General features: G+C 42.1%; 1 protein-coding gene across 2 annotated transcripts in view; it reads right to left on the bottom strand.

The window, feature by feature from the left end:
• Window positions 1-23,232, bottom strand: part of LOC311255775 (heterogeneous nuclear ribonucleoprotein C-like) — a 42,593-nt gene extending 19,361 nt beyond the window's left edge. For both annotated transcript variants that reach the window (XM_084350424.1, XM_084350425.1), the window contains exons 1-2: window positions 23,061-23,232; window positions 16,195-16,270 (exon numbers count right to left, since the gene is read on the bottom strand). In XM_084350424.1, the coding sequence (XP_084206550.1) occupies window positions 16,195-16,270; window positions 23,061-23,082 (98 nt within the window). In that variant the 5' untranslated portion in view covers window positions 23,083-23,232. The remainder of the gene's footprint in view (window positions 1-16,194; window positions 16,271-23,060) is intronic.
• Between the last annotated feature and the right edge of the window lie 3,090 nt (window positions 23,233-26,322).

Below are 26,322 nucleotides of genomic sequence, written 5' to 3'. Positions count from 1 at the left end.
TCATAGATAAGGGTTATGTATGAGATTGCACTCGTCCTTCCTCACTTTAGTTTAAGTAGCTCTGACTGGTTGACAGCCTTTTAGGTTTGATTGCAGCCACACCGTCAGAAAAAGGAGCAGAAGAGCAGCGCATTGATAGAGAGGAGCTGCGGAGTGCTGCTGCATCAATAAGGCATTGAACAGGAGCCAGGACTGGAGCAGGACCATGGCAGGCAGAACACAACAGACAACGGGCGGGGAACAGGAAATTCAATAAAGAGCGTCCCTTAGGACCATCTTTGGCCCTCTGGACCATTTGTCCATCAGAATACATCCTTCTGTTCCCTCATATAGGTGTAAAGTAACACTCAAATAGCAGTAGGAGACAGTGCCACCTCGCCAAAGCTTTCAAACAAGAGTGGATAAAGTGGAGAGGACAGCGAAGGGGGATGAGTGGAGCGTTTGTTAAAGAGGCAAGGAGGACGGGGACAGAGAGAGGAATGAGTCAGATTGCCCTACAGCTGTCAGGGTGTGGACATTCCTGACTGACTGGGATCAGCCCTGGCAGGGACGAGGCGTGGTGCAGCGTTGTATGGTTACTGTTTGACCAGCCGAGCAGCCAGAGAATGTCACGGTTGGAAACAGTTGGTGTTTTTAGCATCATTACCAGCAAACAATGATGGAGGGCTGACAGATTCATTGTCACTTGATGCGTGAAGAATGTCTGTTTGACACAACTAAGTCATAAAAGACAACGCTTTAAATGTTTTTCCGCAAGGGACAGAAGTCATTACAGTCTGTAACTATTAAACCTCAATGTCCTCAGTGCTTTAGTCACACACCAACTGAGGAGTTTAAAGACTCAACAGAAGCTCCTCAACCTTGGCTGGGTACTGATCTTAGTACCTTTAAGGGTACCAACTGAGAACTACTGAGAACCAATTCACAACAGATCAAACAGTGCCAAATTTCAGTGCCTCATATTAGAGTTTAGAAAGGAAGAGAAAGAGCAAGACGTCATCCCTGCAATGAATCAACGTGAGTCAGGGCAGGGCACAGACATGAGTCTTGCAATCGCAGCGCAGGCTTGTTTGAGGGGAAGACGGGGGATGTCGCTGGTCGCAAGACATCACCCCAGCCTGCTTGAGTCCATCCCAGGAACGGTTCGGCTCCTCATGTGGCGCGTTAAAACTGGTTACAGTAACACAAATCAGCAGTTTGACTCGGCTTGGTCAAAAGTGGAAAAGCCCCATCAGTATTGTGTGGAGGACAAAAAGCACAGGACAGGAGAGGAGCTCCCTGTAAATGGGCCCAGACTGTCTAAACAACAGATTAACATAATCTGCCTTTCAAATCAGACGGTGTTACAGGTGTTCACTGTGATTAAAAGCCCAAAGAGTGTTTAAATAAATTGCTCATTTAGCACTCTCGCAGGGCAGGATGTGAATATTTGAATAATACTGTAATGTTTTGTTGCCACAGTAAAAATACTTGAAATAATCCAGTCTGATCAGGTGCTAGGTTTTGGCTGGCCTCTGTCTGACACAGAAATACAAAGCAAGGCTAAAAATACATTTAAAAAAAAAAGATCACATAGACAAAAACTTCAACCTCTGCATTTAAATCACTGAACGACACACAGTATAATCAGTCTGTGTGTGTGCTCTGGTGTCTGTGTGCGTGTGCACGCTCAGTATGTGGGTGTAGGTATGTCTGCAACACATAAATATGCGCATATGTAGATAGCTGTGGATTTAGCTCGATGTGTATGTGCTGTAGAAGCAGTGTCGACAATGTGGCCTAATCCCGCTGGAGGCTGAGTGTTTGGAGTGGGATAAGTCCAATTCTTCTGCGTGACTTGGAACCATCTGCATAAAACTCAACACATAACAAAATTAACCAACGATGCTACTTCTTTTTTTTTTTTAACAGCTTTGTAAAGGTCTTTTCAATTAAAGCTTGTTGTTGGTATCAGGGTTTGGGTTTTTGGTTTAGTTACTTCATGTTTTATATTGTGTGTCTGGTGACTTTCCACTTCCTGCTCACCTGTGTTGCTCTGCCTCTTCTTAGTTTAGTTTGTATCTCAGTGTTTAGAGTCTTTCACTCTCTTTTTGTCAGTTCATCATGTCAGTGCATTCTCTGTTTTGTTTGCGGCTTCACTAGGTTTGTTTACAACATATTCAGAATTTGTTACAGGTCATGTAAACAGCATATTCCGTTATTCCAATATTCCTAATTAATTTTTACTCCGAATGTACCAATTAAGACATGTGCCTCAGTTGGGGTTTTCACGGCAGTTTGCGCTCTTGCCTGTTTACGGCATGCGGTCAGCTGCATAGTTTGTAAGAGTCCGAGTCTGTTCTTCTTGACAACGAGGGTATACATGACTGCTGTTTGAAAAAGGAAGTGAATTTAGGACGTGCGTCATGTATGTACGGCTGCATGTAAATGGGAATATTAGTGGAATATTCATATTTTATTTGCCATGTAAACAGGTCATTACAATATTGTCTTTTTCAGAATAAGGGCAAAAACTGGAATATTGTGTGCATGTAAACCTAGCCACTATGTGTTGCGGGTTGTGTTTTGCAATTCAATTGAATTAAATTGAAGCTTTATCATGGTTTGTTCTTTGTTTAGTTTCTGTATTTCTCTTTTGGTTTCTGTAGATTCACCCCTTCCTGCTTTTGTCAGTTTTGTTGCCTGCTTTTTTAATTCTTGGACTTCATCTTATTTCATTAAAGTTCACTTTTGTTTCTTTACCTGCCATTGGGTCCTCACCTTTCGTTGAAAGTTTGAAACCCATGATTGTCTCCACGAGCTTGGGAACACTTAAAACCGTTGTCACTGAACATTGTTTGCAAAAGTTTCCATTCTTATTTTCGTGTCCCAACTTTTTTGCAATCGAGGTTGAAGTTGCAAACGCAGCCTGCTTAACATGTCATCTGCCTGTTAGTGATGCAGTGCGTGTTCGTCTTTGTATATGTGTGGCTTCTCTCCAGGAGGGCCGACTGCTTAAGCTTGGTGCCATTCATCAAAAGCTCAGGGTCTCGCTGGGAGAAGTAATTGGAAATTTTAGAGTTCAGGCTATTTAGTGCTAATTAGCAGCATTACGCAGCGGTAAGGTGACAAGTGACATCCAGGGCACTCACAGGGACCCCTCCCCTCCACCCATTACCCGTAAAGAGCATGAGGAGCACAGCTATCGAGACACTTCCTCTAACAGGGGCGACTATCCCCGTCAAAACCGACTTAGAGCGCAAAGTTAAAAGGTTACCCGGGGCTGCCTCAAAGTAATTAATCCTTCCAGCCTTTTCAACTCTGTCAAGCCCCTGCATCGTTTTCGTGTCCTGAACTATGCTGTTGTCCTGAAATTATTGAAGAATTAAAAGCTAAAAGTCACTTCAGCTCAACTGCATGAAGGGCAAAGCAGCACGGGTACACCGAGCTAAAATTAACTTCTTTGCTCGCGACCAAAAGAAAAGTAAAAAAGACAAGACGCTGTCATAAAGATAGCAAGGCTCTGAGTGTGTATGTCGCTGTGTCTAGTTAGACTATGTCATCCAGCCACGGAGCAAACAAATCCAGCTCTCTCCACGGACAGCGAGTGAGGATCTGAACATTTAGCGGATATCTGGGGCAAATAATAAGCTGCCATTCAGAAAGGCCCTCACGAGAGCTGTCTGTGGTTTTAACTGTGATCGACAGGACTGACATTTACAGAGTCAACCTCAGACTGCAGTGTGCCATCCTCACTGGACAAAACTTTAACCTCAGCTAACATTAGCTATGCTAAGTCAACAACCTCCCTGTATCTGCCTGGCTGTTGTTAGCATAGAGATTGAAAGAGGCAGAGAAATTAAAAGTGAGGAGATGTCAAGTGTACGGCTTGAAGACATTGTGTTTGTGCAGCTCAGACAAAAACTAAATGGGCTGCTGCTGCGGCTGCAGAAAAGCAGCCATTAGCAGAGATTTAAGGAGATCCAAGAGTTAAGCAGCTGAACAAAATGCTACAGGGGTGGTAGGTGCTAAGTTTACTTCTTTCTAATCTCCAGAAGTTTTGCATTCCAATCACTCGTACATATGTAATGTAAAAAAAAACAAAAAAACAGAGGTGTGGGGCAGGGTTGTGCAAGAAAGCGCTCATATTTTTGATAAATGCTGAACTACACGTAACCCTGCTCGTGCTTGTGAGCATCGTTAACTCCTGCACAAAGTTAATGAGGCTCATCAATACGACTAGGCATTATAAAAATGAACAGAGGAACTTTTCATATCGAGTAATCAATGCCCAGAAGCTTAAGTTCTTTACAAATAAAGTGGTGGGCGACATAGTGAAGCCTAATGAAGTCTCATTAAGACACGACAGACTCAACCCAAGGCATCATGAGACTGTGGGTGGACTGCTAACAATAGTGTTACAACACCTATAACCGTTTTCAACATAGAAAATGGATAAGTAATTTTAATAATCGAAAAGTAAAACAGGAGAGATACAGAAAAAAGAATATGATCGCACCAGAGGTCTCATTAGCATTAACGGTATGAGCAAAAATATGGCTTTTTAACATGCAGCTTTCCAGAGATGCTTACTATGTAGTGTATAAAATATTTGTATATGAGTAAAGCATTAATTTAACTTTTTTAGTGCTAAAAGCGATACATTGATGTAACCTCTTACTTTTATAACAGGGGCTGGTAAGTAAGAGGTTCTATTGCAGAAGAATAGCTTGGAGCAGGTTGTTTAAAAGGTAGAAGAAGAAGAAGAAGAAGAAGAAGAAGAAGAAGAAGAAGAAGAAGAAGAAGCAGAAGAAGAATGAACTATTGTTCTAATTTCTGCGAACTGAACTTTGAGTTCTCGTGAACATGCACAACACTGTTGTGGGGGCGGTGAGAGAGTGTTGAACTTGAAGGGCATTCATCAGTAGGTATCACAGGTGAGACCGAGAGAATAAATGGAGCATAAAGCCGCAGGGAGGTGACTCAGAGGTCTATGTGTGTGCATGTGTGTGTCCCTCATGGAGACCAAGGGTCAAAAAACGGCCTGGCTTGTTTTTGCTGAATGAAATATTCAGCATAAAATAGTGCTAGTGCGCTGGGCAACAAGGCGGAGGAAGATCGAGTCCCAACAGGGCGTCCACTTAACGATCTGTCTTTAAATCAGCATCCCAGCATGCATACATGTATGTGTCCTCGTTATTTCACTGTAAACCCGAGGCCACTGAGGTCACTGATATATTGTAATACCATTTGCACCCACACACTCACACTTATTTATATACTCTCACGCTCATCTTCACTCCCCCTATTCACCCTGCTAACCCCCATTACCCCTCTGTGCTGACAGAGAGCTTTTCCAGTCCAGACCACAGAAAAGGCTCCTGCTGCCTCCCGAACGCTGACATGCTCAAAGACACCCCTCCCTTCCTCTCTGTTTTTTATTTTTTATTTTTTATTTTTTACACTGCAGTCTCTCATTGCCTGTATTCCCCCTCTCGCCCCAATCTCTGTGTCACTCTGCGGCGCTCTCTGTCATCAAAATGAACTTTGAGTTAGTTTTCTGTTTGTCCCGGTCTCTGGTGGTGCTCTGTAAAGTTGCTGTCAGCTTCAATCTGGTGACGCGAGCGGCGATGAAAAGTGAGAAAAAGCACCGCAAAGAAACATAAATGGGAACACTGGTCACTAGGCAGTAATAACACAACGATGGAGTCTACAAAATACCAGCAGCCAGATGATTTTTCACTGGTTAATAAGTTTATGAGTGCACATTCATCATGCTTAGGAAGCTGTGGCATGTGTGTGAAGAGCTCCTGCACTTCTTGGGCTGGATTGTAAGTGTTTCCAGAGACACTGTGTGGCGAAAGTCACATTTGAACAATTGTTTATCTGGGTTTATTTTTTACTGGGCCCGGAGAGGCAGCTTGCTCCCCTAAGCTGACTGACGGTCTAAATGCGAGCCGGTATTGATCGTCCTTCCTCGGGCCTTTCACACAGCCTTGCTGAGGACACATTAAATGTGTTATAAGTTATTAAGAGCTCCGGGCCTCAAATCTCACCTGTCTAACTTAAAATGTATTGACATATTGTGCTGACAAACTTTTTTATTTTTTGACGTAGCCTGTGGGTGTGTACTGACGCCTTCAAAGTGTGCGTGTGAGCGTATTTGTTAATGTGTCTATGCACAGTGTCGCCTCTCTGTACTGTGCCGAACACTGGGGAGCATGTGTCAGTGTATGGGTGTGTTGGGTACACGGAGAGACATTGAATCTGTGTGTGTGTGTGTGTGTGTGTATCATGTGTGTGTGTGTGTGTGTGTGTGTGTGTGTGTACAGGGAGAAGGCTCGTCCTCTTGCTGCCCCGGGGGCTCAGAGCCCATTTCCTGTTGTGCAGTGTGATAAGTTTCCCTGTCAGATCCTCCCAGCACCACTATATTTCTGATAAGCTCCACTGCTAGTTTTCCCGACCTCTGGCACAGAGATCAATTTGAGATTGATTCAGAATGCCCTGCTGGGCCGAGCTGGAAGATCAATTTGAGATGGATTGTTCACGCCAGGGGGCCAATGACACGCAGTGCAGTGCTCACTTGCTTTTCCCTCCTTCGCTTTCTTCACCCCTCACTCTCCCTGACTGTTGTTCTTTCTCTCCCTCTTTCCCCCTCCTATCTTCTCCTCTCCCTTTCAATTGTTTCACACTCGTCCTCTGTGCTGTTTTTTACACCCTCCGCGACTTTCACCCTTTTGCATCAATCCTTTTTCCGTGCCTCCGTTTCTCCCGCTCCCACCTGCTTCTCTTACTTTTCTCCTCCCAGCGTCGAGGGATAGCGATGACTTCATTAGCAGAGGGACCGACCTCTGCAGAGTGATAAGCCTTCAGGACAGGCCAGATAACTCATCTGGTTTGGTAATGCACACAGAATATACGGATACACACACACACACAAACACACACACAGTGAAATGGGTAGATAACTATATATTTCGTCTTAGTTATGAGATCCTGGTCATTCTTGCTATCATGCCCTCAGCTATTGGTGTCACCACCACCGCTGCCTCATGACCTTTCTCCACAGAACATCATGTCTACAGAAACCATATCACTCTCTCCCTCCTTTGCCACTACCCTCTCTCTCTCTCTATCCACCTGTCTCCTATCTTCACTTATTCTCTGTTGTCTCAAAGGGCTCGGGCAGTAGCCCTTAAACCAGCGGATGCACTCTCCTCCCTCGTCTGCACACAGTGACCTTTTCCCCAGCATTACATCCACCTCTGACTGCACTGACCTTTACCTACAGTAGCCCCCATCATCTCTCTCAGGAACGGACTCCAGACAGCACATCGTCTGTGCATCCAAGCACAGAGAATGCCGACAGAGGACAGAAGGGGAAAAGCTGGCCGCGGACATGAAAACGGCACTTACACTGTAAAATTGATGCTGAAGTGGAAGGGGAAGGTACAGTCGGCATTGATGAATAGTTAGCAGGCTGAAAAAACTGACACCTCGGCCAGGCTCTTTCTTGCACGTCTCACTTAGGGAAGGTGAGTGAGGATGCTGGGTTCAAACTAACGAGTGCATACGAACACGATTAAAGACAAGGTGAGGTGAAAAGTCTGCCGTTGTGGAGAGCGGTGAGATGTGATGAATTGTACAAATGGAGGTGAGGGCAAACACTAACGGACAGTCTCTCCTCAAAGGAACACGAGAAGAGACAGAAAAGGTTGGAGGAAGTATAAAAAAGAGAGCTTAAGAAAGCAGTTTAAATCACATCCGCACATCTGGTCAGTCGCTGCGTAAAGTGGACGTGCTGATCGGATCGTCTCTTTCTGAAGCGCTTGAGGCAGACGCCCCAATTCTGTGTGTATTCAGGTGCTGTTCGATGATCCAACAGTACTTTGTTAAAAGCATTTTCAATCTGTTTAAAGCTGTTTTAACTCCCCAGGCTTCCTCAGCTTCCTTGTGTAAGAGCATTTTAGTGGTTCTCATTTTAAATCTGTTGTCAGTTCATATAATAGAAATTGCATGAAGTGCCGCTGATTCTGTACAGTTAAGATCATGAAATAGCAACTCTTCAGTTTTGCAGCTTTGAATTACTACAGTTCTGGTAGTTTATGCAAACGAACAATGCTAAATTTCTATCCATTTTGCCTGCACCGAGAGCCCTGCACTCTTTTTCTGGCAAAAATCCTCTGAATGACATAAAATGCATCATCTGGCTGATTGTAGGGCTGTTGTATCAACTACAGACCACAAGCATCCATGGACATAAAGATTTTTTTTTTGTCACATAGCACTAATTTAAAAAATAATCATCTTTCTACTGCATAGGCAGCCCAGTTTAATGCGAGGGCCATCTTTCCAGCAGTTAAATACTTTTTGAAGTTAGTGTATATATGTAAGGAAACACAAGAGAAATCATTACTGTGTCTGTTATCATAGACTCTGCTGCTATTAACCACACCTCACCCGTAATTTTGACTCCAAATGCTCTTGTACAGTTTCTATCTCGTATTCTAGTTGTTAGTTTGATATAACTTTATTATAACCTTTACCATTTTTTTCTTCTTTCTTTACATATCTGTACTTTTTTCTATCATTGTGCTGCTGCAACCTCATTTTTCTGCTCGGGGTCGATAAAAATGTATCTTATCTTAATCCATTCGAAGGAGCCGCACGCTCTCATTCACAACAATCGAATCTGCAATGCAAAAGGCATCTGTGGCACAGGTCATGCTTTCATTCACATGTATATATTTATTTGAAACCACACACAGAATCCTGCTGTATTGATCTGGGCGCGAGCCGAATCACTCCCTGATAAATGTGTGGGGAACAGGTTTCATGCTTGCTCTGCAGTGAGTCACAGGATCTGATTGGCCACATGGTGTCTGACATGGTTGAAACAACATTGCTACTGTAAATGAAAACACTGACACGCAGGTCTAGAACTCTCTCCACACTTCATTTAACTTCATTTTACAAAAGTGCAGACATAAGCAGAACGGCCTCGCTATTTGTGAGGAGAAACTAAATGGTGAGAAATCCATCACTGTGAACGGGAGTATTCTCTGAAGTGCTTTTCAATATACAATAAATGAACAACCCAAACTACAGCCATGCTGAATTAGGTGATTTTTCCCCCTCCACATTTCTCCCTGTTTTCTTTTATTAGTCGATTTTTCTGAAAATATATCAGAAACTATCAGATATCATGCTAAAAGATTTCTAGCCAAGTCAGCAAACAGAGGACAACTACTTTTACGTCCTGAGAGTCACAAATCACACATCCCCAGTTATTAAATCCTGCATGGATCACCTCTGCACATTTTACATCACAACCCGACATCTACACTGGGAAGAAAACAAAGTGCAGACCAACGTCTATGTTGCATCTTTTTCACATTTGTGTATTTTTGTGTTTTTACAAGCTTTAAAATGCTTTTTTCAATAAATATGAGTCAATATCTGCCAGTCTGTTACCCATTATGCATTATGCAACGCCCTCTTTTTGAATACTGCTTATGTCATTTCTAAAAGATGATCATGATGTTGTGTGTGCGTACAGATTTAGCTGTGGGTGGGTGTCATAACAGCTGGCAGACAGCTGTGTTGTGACAATCAGAATGATGTCACAGAAAAATGTCCGGCAGAAAGAGGTCATTCATAAAAACGGGTGAACTTTCTCGACTGCAGATTGCCTCCGTTTGACCTTTGCTTTTTCACTGCTCGTGGGGGTTTTACAGATGTCAGCCAGACGAGCCTCAGGCCAGATACACACATACAAATCAAATGACAAAATACGTGACAAGTGTGGCTGGGAACAAGAGATGAGATAAGATGGAGGGAGATGTGACTGAAAATACAACCTCAGTTAAAAAAAAAAAAAAGAAAAGCTGCATATGGCATTATGGCTGTTTTGATAATAGAAGGTACAGTTTACATATCTGTTCCCAAAACTGCCATAATGCCTTTAAAGGATCATTCTGGTTCATTACAACCTACAGTATGTGTTTATTCTCAAAGTGTTTGTCATAATTTCTGTCGGTGACAGTAACATTACATTAACAATGGAGCACAAACTACCAAAATCAAAAATGAATACAAAAAAAACAAACAAATGGCTCAATAAATAAATTCAATTCTGTTTAGTATAAGAAAAATAATATTACTAGCAAATGTGACAAATTGATATTTGGCTTTTAATTTTCTTCTGTATTTATTTGCCTTTGTATTAATTCCCCTATTTATGTACTTACCCATTTAATTTTCAACTTATTCATTCATTTATTCATTTTTAAATGTATTAATTCCTGCATTAATTAGTATTTATTTCTGCATTCTTCCCTCTTTGCATTTTGCAAGTTCTGCATAAATACATAAACTCATTTGTAAAATGAATAAATAAATAAATGAAATGGGAAAATAAATGGGAAAGTAAATAAATAGGGGATTTAAGACAAAGGTAAATAAATACAGAAGCAAATTAAAACAGAAATATCAATTCACGTCACATTTTATAAATCAATTAATGGCAATGTTTTTAGTATTATTTTTGGTGCATTTAAAGGCATATTCACATATTTTTTATACTTTCTTATTTTTTATTTTGGCAGTTTCAGTCCTCCGTACACAGAGGCATCTAACAAAGTCTGATGGGGGTAACAAACAAGTGGTCAGACAATCGTTTAGCCAGAGAGAGGCCCAAGTAGTAATAAACCAGGATGATCTTTGTCAGCTGCCTTAGCCCACTTATGTGACCAATTTCCTGTCACCCTCACCTCTATCTTTGTAATTTCTGCTATCAGATTAGTCCTTAAGTTGTGGCAGACACAGATAGGACACCATCACCCGCTGCTCAACGGGCAACTGCAGAGCTCACACCCTGATGCCTCCACCTGTCCTGCCCTCGTTAGCCTCTTTGAGCCTATATGACAGATGGGCCCACTGCATCGTTTCCATCCTAACTCAGACTCCTCCATGACCAGCCCCTCTGATAATTAAAACAGATGAGAGAATATGACAAGAATGAAGCGCAGCCGAAAATACCAGATGCTCAGTCGCTCCGTGTTCAGGTCAGCCTCTTCTTCACTGAGACACAAGTACAGGAGAATGGCAGAGAACAGCCCGGTCCTCAGGATAAAATGTTGTCAGTTAACGTTTTCTGCCTACCACTGATATGTTTGTATTTGTGCGTGTGATAGTCTACGTACGTCAGTTCAAGACTGCGTTTCAACATTTGTAAGTGTGATACTGCAGGGTATTTTTAAGGAGACATCGTGACAATGTTTGTGGCGTCAAAACCGGGTGTTTTTAACGAGACCTCGGATCATTTTCAGCCACGATTGTTGCAACCAAAACAGGTATTTTCAGCCAAAACGTGATGTTTTCCTAACCCTAGCAAAGAGTTTTTTATGCCTAAACCTAAACAGACCATAAGAAGAGAGCTGACAATAAAACATAAAATTGCAACATAAAGAAATGTCAAGTTTCAACATATCCATGGTTTACAGAAATATACAATGCCAACATTTATTCCACCGAGTGGGTTGCACACACGCACATACACCTCTGGGGCTCTTCGTCTGGCACCTGAGCCCCTTTACAGAGGCCACACAGTACACTGAGCTTTTGTATGCAGTGCACTGGAGCACAAAGAGGCCGCGGCTGCAGCAGCATCTGGGCCGTGAAACACTTGCCACTCTTTCTCCCCCATCCCTCCATCCACAGCTGGGGTCTGCCAAGCTAGAGGAGACCTGTGACTGTAAGAAAGCACTGGCGATAAATGATGACAAAACCCTGATGTCGCCAGGGTCACTCTGAAGCAAATGGCGTGGGTGGAGACGTGAGGGGGAGGCAGCGGGAGGAGAGGGAGAAGGGGAATACATTGTGCTAACTATCATGAGGCAAGAAATGACAAAAGACATTCATAATTTTGTTTTCTTTGTTTAACTGGATAGAATGTGAATTGATAATCCAACTTCCTTGGAATGACAATTCAGAAATGGTGGCAACCCGTACGGTGAGCATGAGCAGATTACGTTGCTTCAGCGTCTTGACATGAGTTGGAAAGTTAGCTCACAAAGTAATCTAGGCCACAGGCAGTAGTGTTTGTTGGCCAGCTCTGTGAGAAGAGTGGGAGGAGGGAGGATCGGGGCACACTGCTGCCAGCAGCACAGAACAGGATTATTGGAGTCTGGACAGAGAGGTTTTTGGTGGCTGTCTCGACATGATTTACATTTGTGACTTTAGCTGTACTGTAGTTTCCGTTTGCGGGAAATGATCATGTAGATTGGTTTGTCTTATATTTCATTTCTCTCACTTTCCCGAGGACTCAAAATCTATGTGGTGCTATGAAGGGAGAAGAATAACACTGTCAGATGCTGCCTTCAAATAAACACAAACCCAATTTATTCACTTTTTATGTTTGCAGTTTTACATTACGTACACATGAGTGCTGTCGTGGTGTGGCTCTAATGATGGCGATGTTCGTTTGTCAGCCCATTTTGGTCCAGACTGAAATATCTTAACAGCTTTAAAATGGGTCACCATGAAATGTCGAGACATTAATGGTGCCCAGAGGATTAACCCTAGTGACTTTGGTGATCTCACAGACTGGGAAATATCTCAACATCTACTTCATAGATTTGCGTACAAAAATGAATAGCGTCCAGGTGAAGTATTTTAACACTTTGGTGTTCCTGCCCGAGTGCCACAATGAGGTGTTCATTTGTGTTTTTAATAGTAATTTCTCAAGAACTATTGATGGATTGCCATAATTTTGCAATGCATCAGCCTCTGCTGTACTTGTTGGTTTCATAGATTCATAAGAAGAGCTGGATACCGGATGCAAAGATGGCGCCTATTCAATCCAACGCGAACTGCTCTCTTGGCGCATACACAAAAAAAAGTTTTCTAGCCTTCTGGATTTACTTCCTGGATATGCAGCCCACTGAATATGCACAGCAGTGTTTCTACTGCTGGATCCACCCTCGATCCTGCCCACCCTAGACTTTATATTGTGATTATGTAACAGATATTTAAATACTTTATCTTGGCTCGATTAAAATTTAACAAATATAAAACCTCCATGGATAAACAAATCATAACGGACAGAGTTATAATACAGCTTGTTTGCATTTCAAGGCGTCCTGTCAATGTCTTTTTTAAAGGAAATGCTTTTTGGGCTTCAGGGGAATTTTTACTTTGCATTAGTGCAAGCGGCCACTAGGCAAAATTAAAAAAGGGAGGCTGAGCGGCTCCGCTGTATTCAGGTCTTAACAGTAACAGTAAGTTCATGGGTGGTTTGTGCTAATTAGCAAAAATTTGCATGCTGACATGCTAAACTAAGATGGTGATCGTGGTCAACGTTATACCTACCCAGCATCGGCATGTCAGCAATGTCACTGTGAGCACGTTAGCATGCTGATGTTAGCATTTAGCTCACAGCATCTCTGTGCCTGATTAAGCCTTACAGTGCTGCCAGCATGGCTGAAGGTCTGTTCTGTCAACACAGGTTCTGAGCTTCATTAATTCGACTGGATGTGACCATAAATGGCCACAGGAAGCCGAGTTGGTCTGCTTAAAGTCCGTGTCATCTCTGTGAAAAATCAGGCAGGCCTGGAATATATCAGGGCTGATACCTCAGGTGTGTTCCATTTGTGGTTAGTCATTATGTGTGTGTGTCTGTTGTATGACTAACCTCATTAATGCATGGCTGCACGCTGTTGAATAACTACATGGTGGAATGGGTAAATAACGTGAGGCGGTTAAAGGTTTAGGCAGAGATGGTCAGAGGGAGTGGGGGAAGGGGGGGAGGAGGAGGAGGAGGAGGAGGAGGGAGAGCAGGCAGAAAGCTGGATTAACTGTTTTGAAGGACACGCTGGGAACATAATATAAAATGTTCCATGCTGCAGTATTTATACCTTTTACATACTTCGAGGGACAGTAAATGGAGCTGCCAGGAATGGAGGAATGGAGGAATAGAGTTGGAAACATATGTGGAGTCCCAGTTATGGAGAAAAATGAGATTTGCTGATTAGACGGGGGACAAACAAGTCGGCATTAATATAATCACATCTGTTAATATTAATTTCCTATTCTGGTTTGTTTTCGTACCTATTTTGCATTTTGTCCTAGGGTGGATGTCCTGCAAAGTATTTATTTATTATTCATTGTGTTTATTCCCGTTACTTTAATGTGAGTATCTCTCCTCTCACCATCTCCATTGTCAGCAAAAAGCCTTGTGTGCCTGTGTTGTTGCAGCTTTTCACCATTTTATTATTAGGTAGCTGGAGCTACATGTATGTTTAAATACTTACATTTATCTTTCTCTTTTCTGATGAAGTGGTGCTTTTTAAGAACCCTGCCTATTGTTTCCACTTCCTTTGTTGTATAAAGGACATTATATGGATTTCCAGAGGACATGTAGGAGCAAATGCACTGTCAGAGTCGGTGGGATAAGAGCTATTGATGCAATCCATTGCAAGTCGGAAGTCGATATTTCCGAGTCGGTATTCTCGACTTCCAATCTAAATGCGTCTCACAGCATGTGCTTGGTTAAACACGGACGCCAGCAGCAAACGGATGTTCGAATGGAAAGTCTGTGAACTTCACAAGCAACTACAGCAGCTGAAATCACAGATAACACACTTAAAGGTGCAATATTATAGAATTGACCACCTTCGCAAAATTCACACTCCAAACAAACAGTGCTGTAGTAATGAGTCGGTTAGCATTTTTGCACATCCGGTTCCCTTGTCTCAAAGTCTATGAGTTGTTTGAATGGGTTTCTTTTAAATGCCTGTTTTGTTTACAACATAAAATACATCATGAAATATCCCACAATTGAATAATAAAGCGCTTATGTGTCTTAAAAACGGCGGTTGCTAGCAAGTGGCTAAATGCGACTACAGAATTGATCAGGGACATTAAACGTCATCATGCTGAACACGGACACTCATCTACTCACTAGTCTGTTGTTTCAAACTTTTGCAAACTATTCTCACTCTAACTTTACAACTTGTAGATTGATCAATTCATAAAAAAATGTGTATAGTAATTGTGTGATAAGATGCTAACAACCGGGTTGGCCTATAAAATTATGTCATTCCTACAGCACCCTATTGGGGGCAGTGTATCACCAGAATTACCCCTAACTGCTGATAACTGTAGCTGCTGTTAGCTAGTTAGCTCAGTTAGCGATCCTATTAGCTGACTGGGGTCTGTTATACTACTAGCATAGGAGCTATGGACCATCGGAAGGAGGAGCATTTCAGGCCGGGAGCTGGTTAGCATCCAAACTTTGTAGACTTCATACTGTATTGATATTTTTAGTTCAGAAAGTAACATTCCTACATATGGCGCCTTTAAAAGAAGACTGCATGCTCACAAAGACTTCTATCAGGCATAAATCAACTGAATAGAAATTAAAATGACGACTACAAAGTTGTTGATGCAGCAAGTTTCACAACACGATGTCATGTGTGTTTATGTCGGTGAGGTCACGCTAGGTGGATTTTTCCCAAATTTCCAACTCAGATGACCATTCTGTTGCACTTTTCCATGTCGGACGATTTTTTTTTTTTTTCTAGTTCTGAATACAATGAAATGCAGCACAGGAAATGAGAATCATCTTAAACACACCCATGCACACACACACAAACGCACGCAGTTCTTTCTGTGGTTCATGCTCATTAGAGGAGCTCCAGCTTACAGAGCTGCAGCTCCAGTAAGAGATGCAGTTCAAGGAGAGAGTTGGAGGTAAGAGTAATGAAGGCATGAATGAATTTAAACAAGCCCACACACACACACACACACACTCTTCTCCCCCACTGCCCTCCATTCCCACCACCCGCTATCTGAGCACACGGGTAATGTTAGTGTAGCTCTGCACTCCAGTATTGAACCGCCTGCAATAAACAGTAATCAGCCACAATCATATGTGTGCACTACATCAACAGATAGATTAAAACATTGACTGATGGAGACAGCACCTGTGGCCAAAATCGATAGCAGCTAACATACACGGCTGGTATGAAGCTAATAACGAATAATGCTGCATTGATTGCAACGCTGAGGTGCAGCTATTGAGTTACAGATAAAGGGCTGCAGCAAATAATAGAGCGTGTGATTATCTCTGAGTGTGTGGGGGTGGGAATGTGTGTGTGTGTGTGTCTGTGTGTGTGTGTGTGTGTGTGTGTGTGGGGTGGGGTTCGTACTCACCCGTAAGTGGTGTTGCTGGCCCTCTTACTCGCTGCCCTGGAGCGGCTGGACTTCAACTCTCCACTCATGCTCATGTCTGCGCAGAAGAGCGACCAATTAATTGTGTAGTGATACAGTAAAGAGCATCACAGCAATGGGTACCAAGCACAGAGTGGAGTGTTCAGATTCAGAGTAACTAACCTGTAAACCCTGCACAGTGTCTACTCATGTTGATCTAACACCTTAGTTCACTCTTAATTTGAGTAAAATTAAGCTAAACTGTTGTAGTTGTTGTCATCATTTGACACGATAATGACTAAAGGGCCGGCTCAGACTGACAGTTGCTGATTTTCACACGCATCTATCACTCTCCGTTGATTGCTTCTGCCACTCCGAGCCAGCTGTTCACCTCCATTTTTGTCTCTCGTCTGCAAGCGCACATCAAAAACCTGCATGGTGCAGCTTCAGACTTGTCTCAGAAGCCAAACCCCATCTCTCTCTGTCTTCCTGCGTCTCTCCTGCAAACACCTCTTAAGCACATGGTCCAATGGACCAATTAACCAACAGCCATGTTGATTACAGGACAGCTCAGCGGTGATTTACCAAAGGTGAGTGTAGGAGAGAGGGAAAAGTGAAGGAGTAAAAAGAGGAGGTGAGGATAGGAGAGGGAAGGAGAGGAGAGGGGGCCGGTCTGACATGGACAGATGGGTGGCGAATGGAGTGTGACTGGGCCAGCTGCACATACACTCACACAGCGTGACTGTCAAATGGCTGGAGGCTACAATTAATTAAGTACGGGTTTGAATGTGTGAAAAGAAATTCATACACGTGTATGTGCCTTTACCTCCCGCAGCAGGGATAATTTTCTGACAGTTTATAGTCAAACAGTGACCTGCTGGTTGGCTTCTCTGCTGATGAGGAACTGGCCCCTGCTGCTGACACCTTAACCATTACCTGCCTGAGCCGTGATGCATGCACACAGGAATATAAACCAAACAGAAAATCGGATGGGGATGTTTTGTGAATACTTCAAACAGCATTCAAGTGGAAGTTTTGGTGGGATATAACTGGTATTTTGATAAGTTTAGCAAACATATTTTTTCATCTAATGATACGTATGATTTATTTTATTTATTCCACTTTTATTCGAACAGGAAGCCACTTGAGATTTAAATCTGTTTACTGAGGGAGCCCAGCTCAAGAAAACACACCAGTTACAGTTACAAGATAGAGGCTAAATTCAGCTCAAATAATGTAACTGCATTTCTCTGTTATATGGATGTTTAAAGGAGACCTATTATGCGTTTTTGTTGTTTCCCTTTCTATCAGTGTTTTATAGGTTCTTGTGCATGTTAAAGATCTTGAACATTAAAAAGCCCAAAGTCCACGCAATCTGGAGCTCCTCTCCTCCACAGAAAACACTGTTCCTGAAGGGCCTGAGCTGTCAGTAGTTCACTTCTTGACATCACACTACGTCATCATGTCACACATCTGCATAATGAATGGCTATATTCCCGGTAGAAGGGAAACTACCTGGAAGATGACAACAGGACAGAGCCAACTGGTAACATGGTGAGCAGAGCTGGCTCAGGCGTTTGTGGGCTGACCAATCAGAGCAGACTGGGTATTCTGGAGGGGGGGGGGATCTTAGAAACTTAATGTGTTTTTTTTTTTAGCATTAAAGCATGTAAACCTATTCTTATAGTAACCCAGAATACAATATGAACCTGACAATGAGCATAATATGTCTTCTTTAACTTATAATATAATGCCAGAACAAGTAGAGGCATTAATTGTTCAGGAAAAACAGTCTAAAACTACTTCAGAAAGTTGTAATGAAGCATCTAAGACCAGAAAATGGCACAATTTATTAAAACGTCATCATTACAAATGTTTCTGTAAATCCACTCTGATTACTAGATTTGTCAGAATACCTCTAGTGATACAAAAGTATCAAAATATCAAGACATATTGATTCTGAATATTTGAAATGGTTTCATTTCTCATATTCACAGTATCGTTGGCTGCATTTTTTGTGGAGTGGACACACACACCATTGTAGTGCAGCACAGCCCCACCTTCTCCACAAGTAAATAAATGTATAAGCTGTTGTGCTTCACACATACCACACAAGCCTTGTTATATTTATATTTTTATAAAAATCTACAATTATATGCCCTCAATGTTGTGACAGTTTTGCCCTGTTGTATCAAATATCAAATATTGATATTTTTCACGTTATTGTATCGAAGATAAAACCACTAAAAAGGCCACACATTTCATTCACCAGTGTATGAAAGTTTATCTGCGATGACAAAAGATTGAAACCTAATGAGGCAAATAATCTCTAAAAACAGACAGTTGGACAGTTCCTCATCTACACAGATTGGTGCTGAAGTGATTGCAGGGCAGAAGGAAAGGAAACTGAGTTTTATGATGTGTTTGCTGAGCAACGTGACAACTGCATGATTGACTGCGTGAAGGAGCCATTACACAGGAAGAGGGTGGAGGAGGCTGCTGAGCACAGTTGTCTCGCTCCACAGGAGCAAAACCTCAGGAGGTAGTCAGACCGCTATTTGGTTAACAAAATCCTATACGGTAAAACGTGCGTCTTCATTGCAGGCTTTCTCCTCCTTTACTGCAGACTCTGAGCTGTTCTTTTTTTCCCCACTTGGCTACTTAAACACTGAGACCTATATAAATATCATTTCATGTCTGCGATGATAACCCACATTATGCTCAGTAATTGTGTTGACTGTGTCGATGATGAATGTGATGATAATGGTGATTAATGTTTGCTGCTGTTACGCAATTATTCATTTTCCCCCTCCCATTATTTATATCTTTACTCTAACCCTCTTATATGGCTTTTATTAGCACTTCATTAACAATTCATAAATGGTTTATAACAATGCAGCTGTATGTAAAGGTTAATATGCAGCATTTGTTCAAAAATTATTATCTTCTCCCATGAAGATATATTTTATATTATTGCAGCTGTTTCTGATAAATAAATAAATGAAACACATCTGCTTTCAACCAGAGAGAAGATACACCACTCAAAGCAATTTGAATAGAAAAGTCTGTGACGCCAGAGATGGTGGCTGTATGTCAGGTTTTCCTTCTGGAAGCCAATAGCGTGCTTTATAGCAGCCGAACCAGGAAAGATATCAGCCAATCGCGTTGTTGCATTGACGGGAGCGCACCGTTGAGATTCACGACAGCTTCAACCAATTTGGTGAATAAGCATGGAGGGAGGGGAATGAGAAGGATTACGAAGCAATCTCAGGTTATTCACAGATGAGACATCAAACTCCTTTGGGGTCTCCACTCTGGATTGAGCCGTAAAAGAAGTTGGTGTCACAAAATTAACTTTTTAAGCTTTTTATGCAGATTTAATGTCCAGGTGACCATTAAAAGTGATGATCTCACTCTCTCCCCATTCTTTAAGATAGAGGCCTGGTCTTGTTAGCCTGAAATAACTGTCCAGGGCGTTGCCAAGATGGCTGCCAAGTTGCAAGATTTGCCTATGAGGACTTTGCGACAACTTTGTTAAAATGTGTTATACATTAATTTCATTCAATGTTTATATAAAAGGCTAAATGGGGGTGTCAAAGTAAGTGTTACTGTTACTTTGTCATTTGTGCCTTTTTAAAAATAATTATTTTCATTTTACAACATTTTTAAAATGTAGATTTTTCCCTGCATGAAAAAACAGATTGCTAATCTGGATTTCCAGGGCAATCAACAGTGCCGCTTACTGCCGAAAATCCCTCTTTTCATGCAGTGTTTGTTTAGCTGAAAAGCAAGGAAAAAGGCATTTGGCTACAAAATTGATTATTTTTTAAAGGTATAATAAAATGGTTTCATTTTATGTGTGTTGAAACAGCTCAGGTTTGCACCCCTGTACATTGTTTTATCTCAATTGTCCATAACACCATGTGAAAACGACAGGAATAGTATAATGCATTTGTTCTCAACCCTTTTATTTCTGATTATTTTGGGGTTCCAGTGGTTTGTTTTCCTCTTTAGTAACACAGATGTTTGGATGCATTAGAGACAATTTTGCATATCGCAAAATTGCATGAATGGTGATCGTATCATTATCATGGGTTGTGTTTCAAGATTCTCATTACAGACCAGCTGAATCAGGGACAAGCCCAAGAGACTCCAGCTAAAAACAGCAGAGATAGATCATACAGAAAACAAACAGCAGTACAATCTAACAAATCGTATGTTTGTAAAATAGAAGCGAGGGCCACCAGAGGACACATCAAGGTCACATGCAATCAACCATAATGAGTTGTAAAGCCTCAGCCTCTGCCTCGGTCTACAGTCTGTCGCTGTGCTTTGTATCAGCGGATGTCAGGCCGAGTGCCAGAGTGTCGCTTCATACCGAGCCAAAGTGAGAGCCGGCTTAATCACACTACCTGGAAACACAACAACACAGCACCAACGTGGAAAAGCCTTTCTTACTCTAAATTATTCAGAGTCTCCACAGGAGGCCCGAGAGGTACGGCTGACCGGACGGCCTTTGAAGACCCCAGTCAGTCAGCATCCACCCTGCTGAAGTGTCCTTGAACTCCCACCAGCTGCAGGAAAGCCTCTCTGTCTGAATCTGCACTTTCACCTCCCTGTCTACGCTAAAGAGACATCTTCTCTGCAGGGGTCTGTTAAGTATTTTACTAATTCTCTTTTACTCATAGTCAGGCTTCAGGTGATTCATGTATGCAACAGTAAAACTCAAGAATAAACATTGAGACTGTCAGACTCTGCGGAAGGGTTCGTGCACTGCATGTAATTTATGTTCACAGACTTTCTGGCAAGAGGCTCCTGCACAACCACATGTGCAAACACACACACGCTTTTCTGCAGTTTGGAAAAAGGCCAACATAATTTGCCTTGAATAGCTAACACGGTAATGCGTATCAGAAAATATAATTTACGTTGTATTAATCTGTGTACTTTGACGTCACTGCTGTGTGGGAGATGATCGGATAAAACCACCACTTAATTTCCCATCTGCTATCATCATTTTCTTTCCCCCCGCTTCTGTAATTTGCCACGCGATGGGCTGAGCCGCATCCTAACTTTTGTTTTGTTTTTTTTTTTAGATATTTTTCAATTAATGTCTGAATCAAACAACTAATTTCAGAACAGAACAGAAACACTTGCGCTGATGACTGACACGTCTATTTTCAGTGGTATGTCAATCTAAGAATATTCAACGTTCACACATCTTTCCACACAAAAAGACAATTGTGCAATTATGACTAAACGCCTTTGCGACAATCATTTTAACTAGGACAACAGAGACTGCAAAATTGATTTCAATTTAACTGGCTGTGGCAGATTTAGGAAACTATTTCATACCTTGGTGAAAAATATATTTAACTGTCCCTTTATGACTACCACTTATTTAAATCTAATTGGTCAGGATGCTGCTAAAAGCTATAAACCTTTCATATCTTAGCTGAGAACAAAGTTGTCAAGATAAAACGCTGTTTGCTATAAAGAATGACACATTTTTTAGTTGATTGTGCCGGATACATTTCTTCACCTGAGTTTGACCTGCTCCTCATATAAAACGTTCCACTTGTATTCTTGCCTTAAAGCTGTGATTAATTGGATCATCTGCGGTCTGTTGTCACACTTCCTGTTTGCAATCTGCTGTGCAAAAGTGTTCTAGATCAGAAAAGAGGACACATAGGCCTTAGTCTGGCACCCTACATATGAAGAGAGGATAGTTTGTCAAGTGCGGATACAGAATCACAGCGTGCATGCATCTTGCTGACAGGCTCTGCACTCTGTCATGTATCGTCTTCATTTGCTGCACTGCAACTGACCTCGGGTCACACTTGGAGCCAAGCGGCGACCATGAAGCTTTAGTTTCCACTCTTGTGTGTAATCTCAGGCATCACTGTCAACATAAACATGGATTATAACACTAACAAATAAAGAAAGCAGATAGAAAAGATAGGGAATTGATGTCATGTTGTTGTGTGCCTCAAAGAAAGACTAAATCTATACACCACCTCAGTGAAAAGGGAGTTAAAGCGAGTAGAAACAGTACTACCATGACTTTACATGATCTGAGTTATACATCCTGAAAGGATCCCACATCACAGAGAGAGCCCAAGATGAGTTTTGCTTTCACTGTCTGGATTGAACTCTTCTGAAGCCTTTACTTTCCCAGCAGACATGCAGCTTTGTGAGTAGAGTGCTGTTTTTAAAGTAGTGTGGAAGTTGAGAGGAGGTGTAGCCGCTCTGCCTGCCTGTCTGTTAAAGTGCCCTGATTGGGAATTGTTCACAAAAGCGGTGCACGACTCATTCTACAGCTGAAGACAAAGAAAACATATGCTTTAGTCCGTTGCCAGACAGCAGGACTACGGCATAATTAAGCCTTTAGACATTCCCATCTCACGAGCTGACCTTGCCAATGGGAGAGACAGGTTGAGCTTTGGTCGTATGCAGTTTTGGTCTGCGCATGAAGTTGTCAGAAAGACCTGAACAAATATATTATTCTAGCACACACCAGAAAGACCTTTTAATGCTTAATGTTTACATCATAATCTCAAACATCTCACAGATCTTTTCCCAAACCACCATCTGACTGGATCAATGTGTAGGTAGGGAGAGAGCCAGAAAAAAAAAAAACAGCTATGAGGCAAAAGTGAGAAGGAACCTGGGATTCAGACGAGCAAACACAGGCTGAGTCTATGAGAAGAAAGGCTTGTAGAGGGAAAGGCAGAGGATGGGAGGGGGGAGCAAAAGAAATGAGAGGCACAGTGGAAAATGTTGTCTTTCAGAAACACAGTGCTGCATGCAAACAACCACTAACACATGCATGAACACACACACGTAGGGATAAACCCCTGTATACTCACATCTGGGGCTGAACAGGGTCATATCAGGGATGCCAAACAACCAGGAGACTGAGAGAAGAGATGCTCGCTGAGGATTTCTTCGCTTCTCTCTTGTAACTCACTCTTTTTACGTCCTCACTCCTGCTGTGGGTGTGCGTGTCTGTGCGTGTGTGTGTGTATATTCAGGCTGTCGTTTGGCTGACTGCTGTGATACTACTGAGTCAGTAACAAACCAGCTAGAGAAGCACCGATGGGATGTACCAAATGTTTTCCTTTGGCAGGGGTGGACAGGGGTGCAGTGAGCTGTTCCATGAGCAGGAGAACTGGCAGGAGGATTGGACGAGTGTGCAGCTGGTTTCCCCTCAGCAACAGGAGCTTGGCTGGAGCTCAGGGCTTACAAATTCCAGCCAGGCGAAGAGAAAGCTGCCGGAGTGTGTGCAAGTGTGTCTGTATCTTAATACACACGCAGGAAACCTGAAGAAACAGCTGTGCACTAGCTCCACTTCACACTGATGATGTGCAAAGTCTATATAGACTATATAGTCATAGAAAGTAAATGATACATGCGCACACTTGCAGACGGGAAAAGGGAGACCTGACATGTTTTATAAAAGTCATTTATGTATTAATGATGGTAAGTTACCCTAGAAGCATTTTATGTTTTATTTGTAGAAAATCTCTCAGCATCCCGCCAGTAATTAATAAAGCAAATGTTTGGACAAATAAAATCGAAAAATCCAGTAACTGTTGCTGTTGCAATTGTCTCATTGTCCCTGAGCCTGTTGTTCAGCAGCACTGAGCACACTCCCCCTGACCTGAAGAATGACTGAGCAGCAGTGCTAGTGACGGACTGTTGTTCAGCAGCTAACTCAGTAGCACAAAGCACACAGCACCTGAGCCAAGCTGACCCATTTAGCACAAAGCACACACCGACAGCTGTAAGGAGTGACTGTCCTTCTAGGCAGCGGGTTTGGACTGAGGTACATTTTGTGATGGCTATTTTGCTTGCGTTTAAATGATTGTGGCATTCTGGCGTTAACAGAGTTGCTTGCTTGTGTATTTATTTGACTTAAAAAGCTAAGAGAGCGCCCCCTGCTGGCCAGCGAGAGCTATGGAGCAATCTGAGTAGTATGGGAGTGCGCGTTCATGGAGGAGTGCCCTGAAGGGAGGGGGAAGGGTTTTTTTCACTTACAAGATTTTGCTCTTTCTTTCTGGTTTTCTTACAGTTTTACCATCATTTTATTCATTTTTCAACCAGTAATGTCAAACAGTTGCTGGTTTCACTTTCTGATCAGATTTGCTGCTATTCTTTGTTATTCATACATGAAAATAGCTTCTTCTGGTCAAAAGAAGGAATTTGAAGACGTCACTTTGGGCTCTGGGAAATCATGATCATGAGCATCTTTCACACTGTTTTGACATTTTCTAACCTAAACAATTTTCAATTGTAAAAATAATCGGCTGATGGAGCATTAATTAAAATTATCATTCTGAGACTAGCATGTATATAATAGCATGTGTGTACACACACACACATGTCCAGTGTGATGATGTAAATTGGGAGATGGAGAGATTAACGACAAGTACAACATTTGCTGTCTCACTGCAGTATATTTGATTAGCTAATATGCATTAATAAGATGGAAACAGACAAACAGTGACTTAATCTCCTCACTAAACTATGTTGAAAAGGTGAGCTGCATGTAAACAGAAACTGAATCTCCAGTTGTATCACTGTTATTGCATATTACAATATTATTTCCATCAGTGAGATCTTGATTATAATTAATGCCGCAACTGAAAACTCACCCAGCAGAATCGCTCTGTACACATGCCGTTTAATCGGTGCTCCATTTTTTGTTGTGCTGCAGTTGAAGAGAGAATACACCTGAGGGTGTTTAATCTTTCTGGCTCCTGAGGAGAGGCTTTCATGTGGGTTTAATTAGCTTCTTTAACAACCAACACAGGGTAAGACTGGCTGTAAGCCAAACTTTAATCTTAGTCAACTCTAAAATGATTATTACCTCTTTTCACACTACACTTAACTCAGGCACAATTGCATTAATAAACTGTTAACCCTTGGATTACTGCACTTTCAGTAGAGCAACAAAGAGCTAAATCAGCCGTCAGCCTAAGCAGATACAATAGCACTGAGTTAGAAATGAAGAATAGTTTGTTTGTGATTGTAATGCTGATGGGTACAATTAGATTCAGCAGTTAGTTATTACGTTTATATGTCGATACGTAAACCAAGCTTCCATGAGAATCAATGAAATATTTGAGTCCAGAAAGAGCCATTTTGGCAAACATGCAATTTTTGCATAAAGAGATAATATATTATGGACATTCCCTTTAAACACAGGTTGTAACTAACTAACTAACTGACTTGGTCAGTATTTCTATTTGATGTAATATGTAATGCTTGGATAAAGAACATGAGGATAAAATCGCAGTATGATTTTCTTATGAGCTCTGACTGAATGGGGAGACTGAGCATTTGTGGCTAAATTCTTGTAATATGCTCTGTAGTATCAACAAGAAAGGCTGAAGATGCCAGTATAGTCACAGCAGCCCAGCATGGGCGTATTGGAAAAGCTGGATCCAAAGATGATGCCACATTTATCGAGCTATAAAACAAGGAATCTCTGTCTGTCTGTACGTTATTCGCATATCTCAACAACCATTCATCCGATCTACTTCACACTCGGCAGGTTTGTTGCTGCGGACCCAAGGCAGCGCAGTGTTAAATTTGGAGCAATCTGGTTTGCAGCACGTTCAATATTAACAAAATTTGAATAAACAGCAGACACTGTTCTGTGCAATAGCGACGACATGGCTTCGGCTCTCAGCAAACTGAAGCTGTACTCACATGACCCCCCTCACGTGATCTCATGGGGAAGCAGACATAAACAAAAACTTGGAAAATAAAAGCAGATGGTTGACTTACTCTGGAGGAGTGAGGAGATTGGGTCACCACAGGTGATCTATTCTTCACCGAGAACTGGAGGTGAGATTTTAAGTGTCTGTCAACAGTAGTATGCTAGCTAATGTTAGCCTCATGGGCTAGAATGTTAACCGCTGCTTAGCAACACCGTCAGCTGCTCCGGGATGCCTCACTCATTGGTTGTTGTGGTCCGGCGCGGAAAGTACCCTTGTTAAATCATAAATATCAAACGTGTTTGACATTATCGCCGCGGCCCTGATGACTGGATCGGTAAACCCCTCACATTGCCAGATAATCTGTGCTGAACAGCATGTTTTGAACGGGCACTGCAATAGTTTC

The sequence above is a fragment of the Pagrus pagrus genome, assembly GCF_965226575.1.
Source record: "Pagrus pagrus genome assembly, chromosome: 1".
Lineage (NCBI taxonomy): Eukaryota > Metazoa > Chordata > Actinopteri > Spariformes > Sparidae > Pagrus > Pagrus pagrus.
The sequence above is the reverse complement of the archived record's forward strand: the minus strand, read 5'-3'. Positions and strand labels throughout refer to the sequence as shown.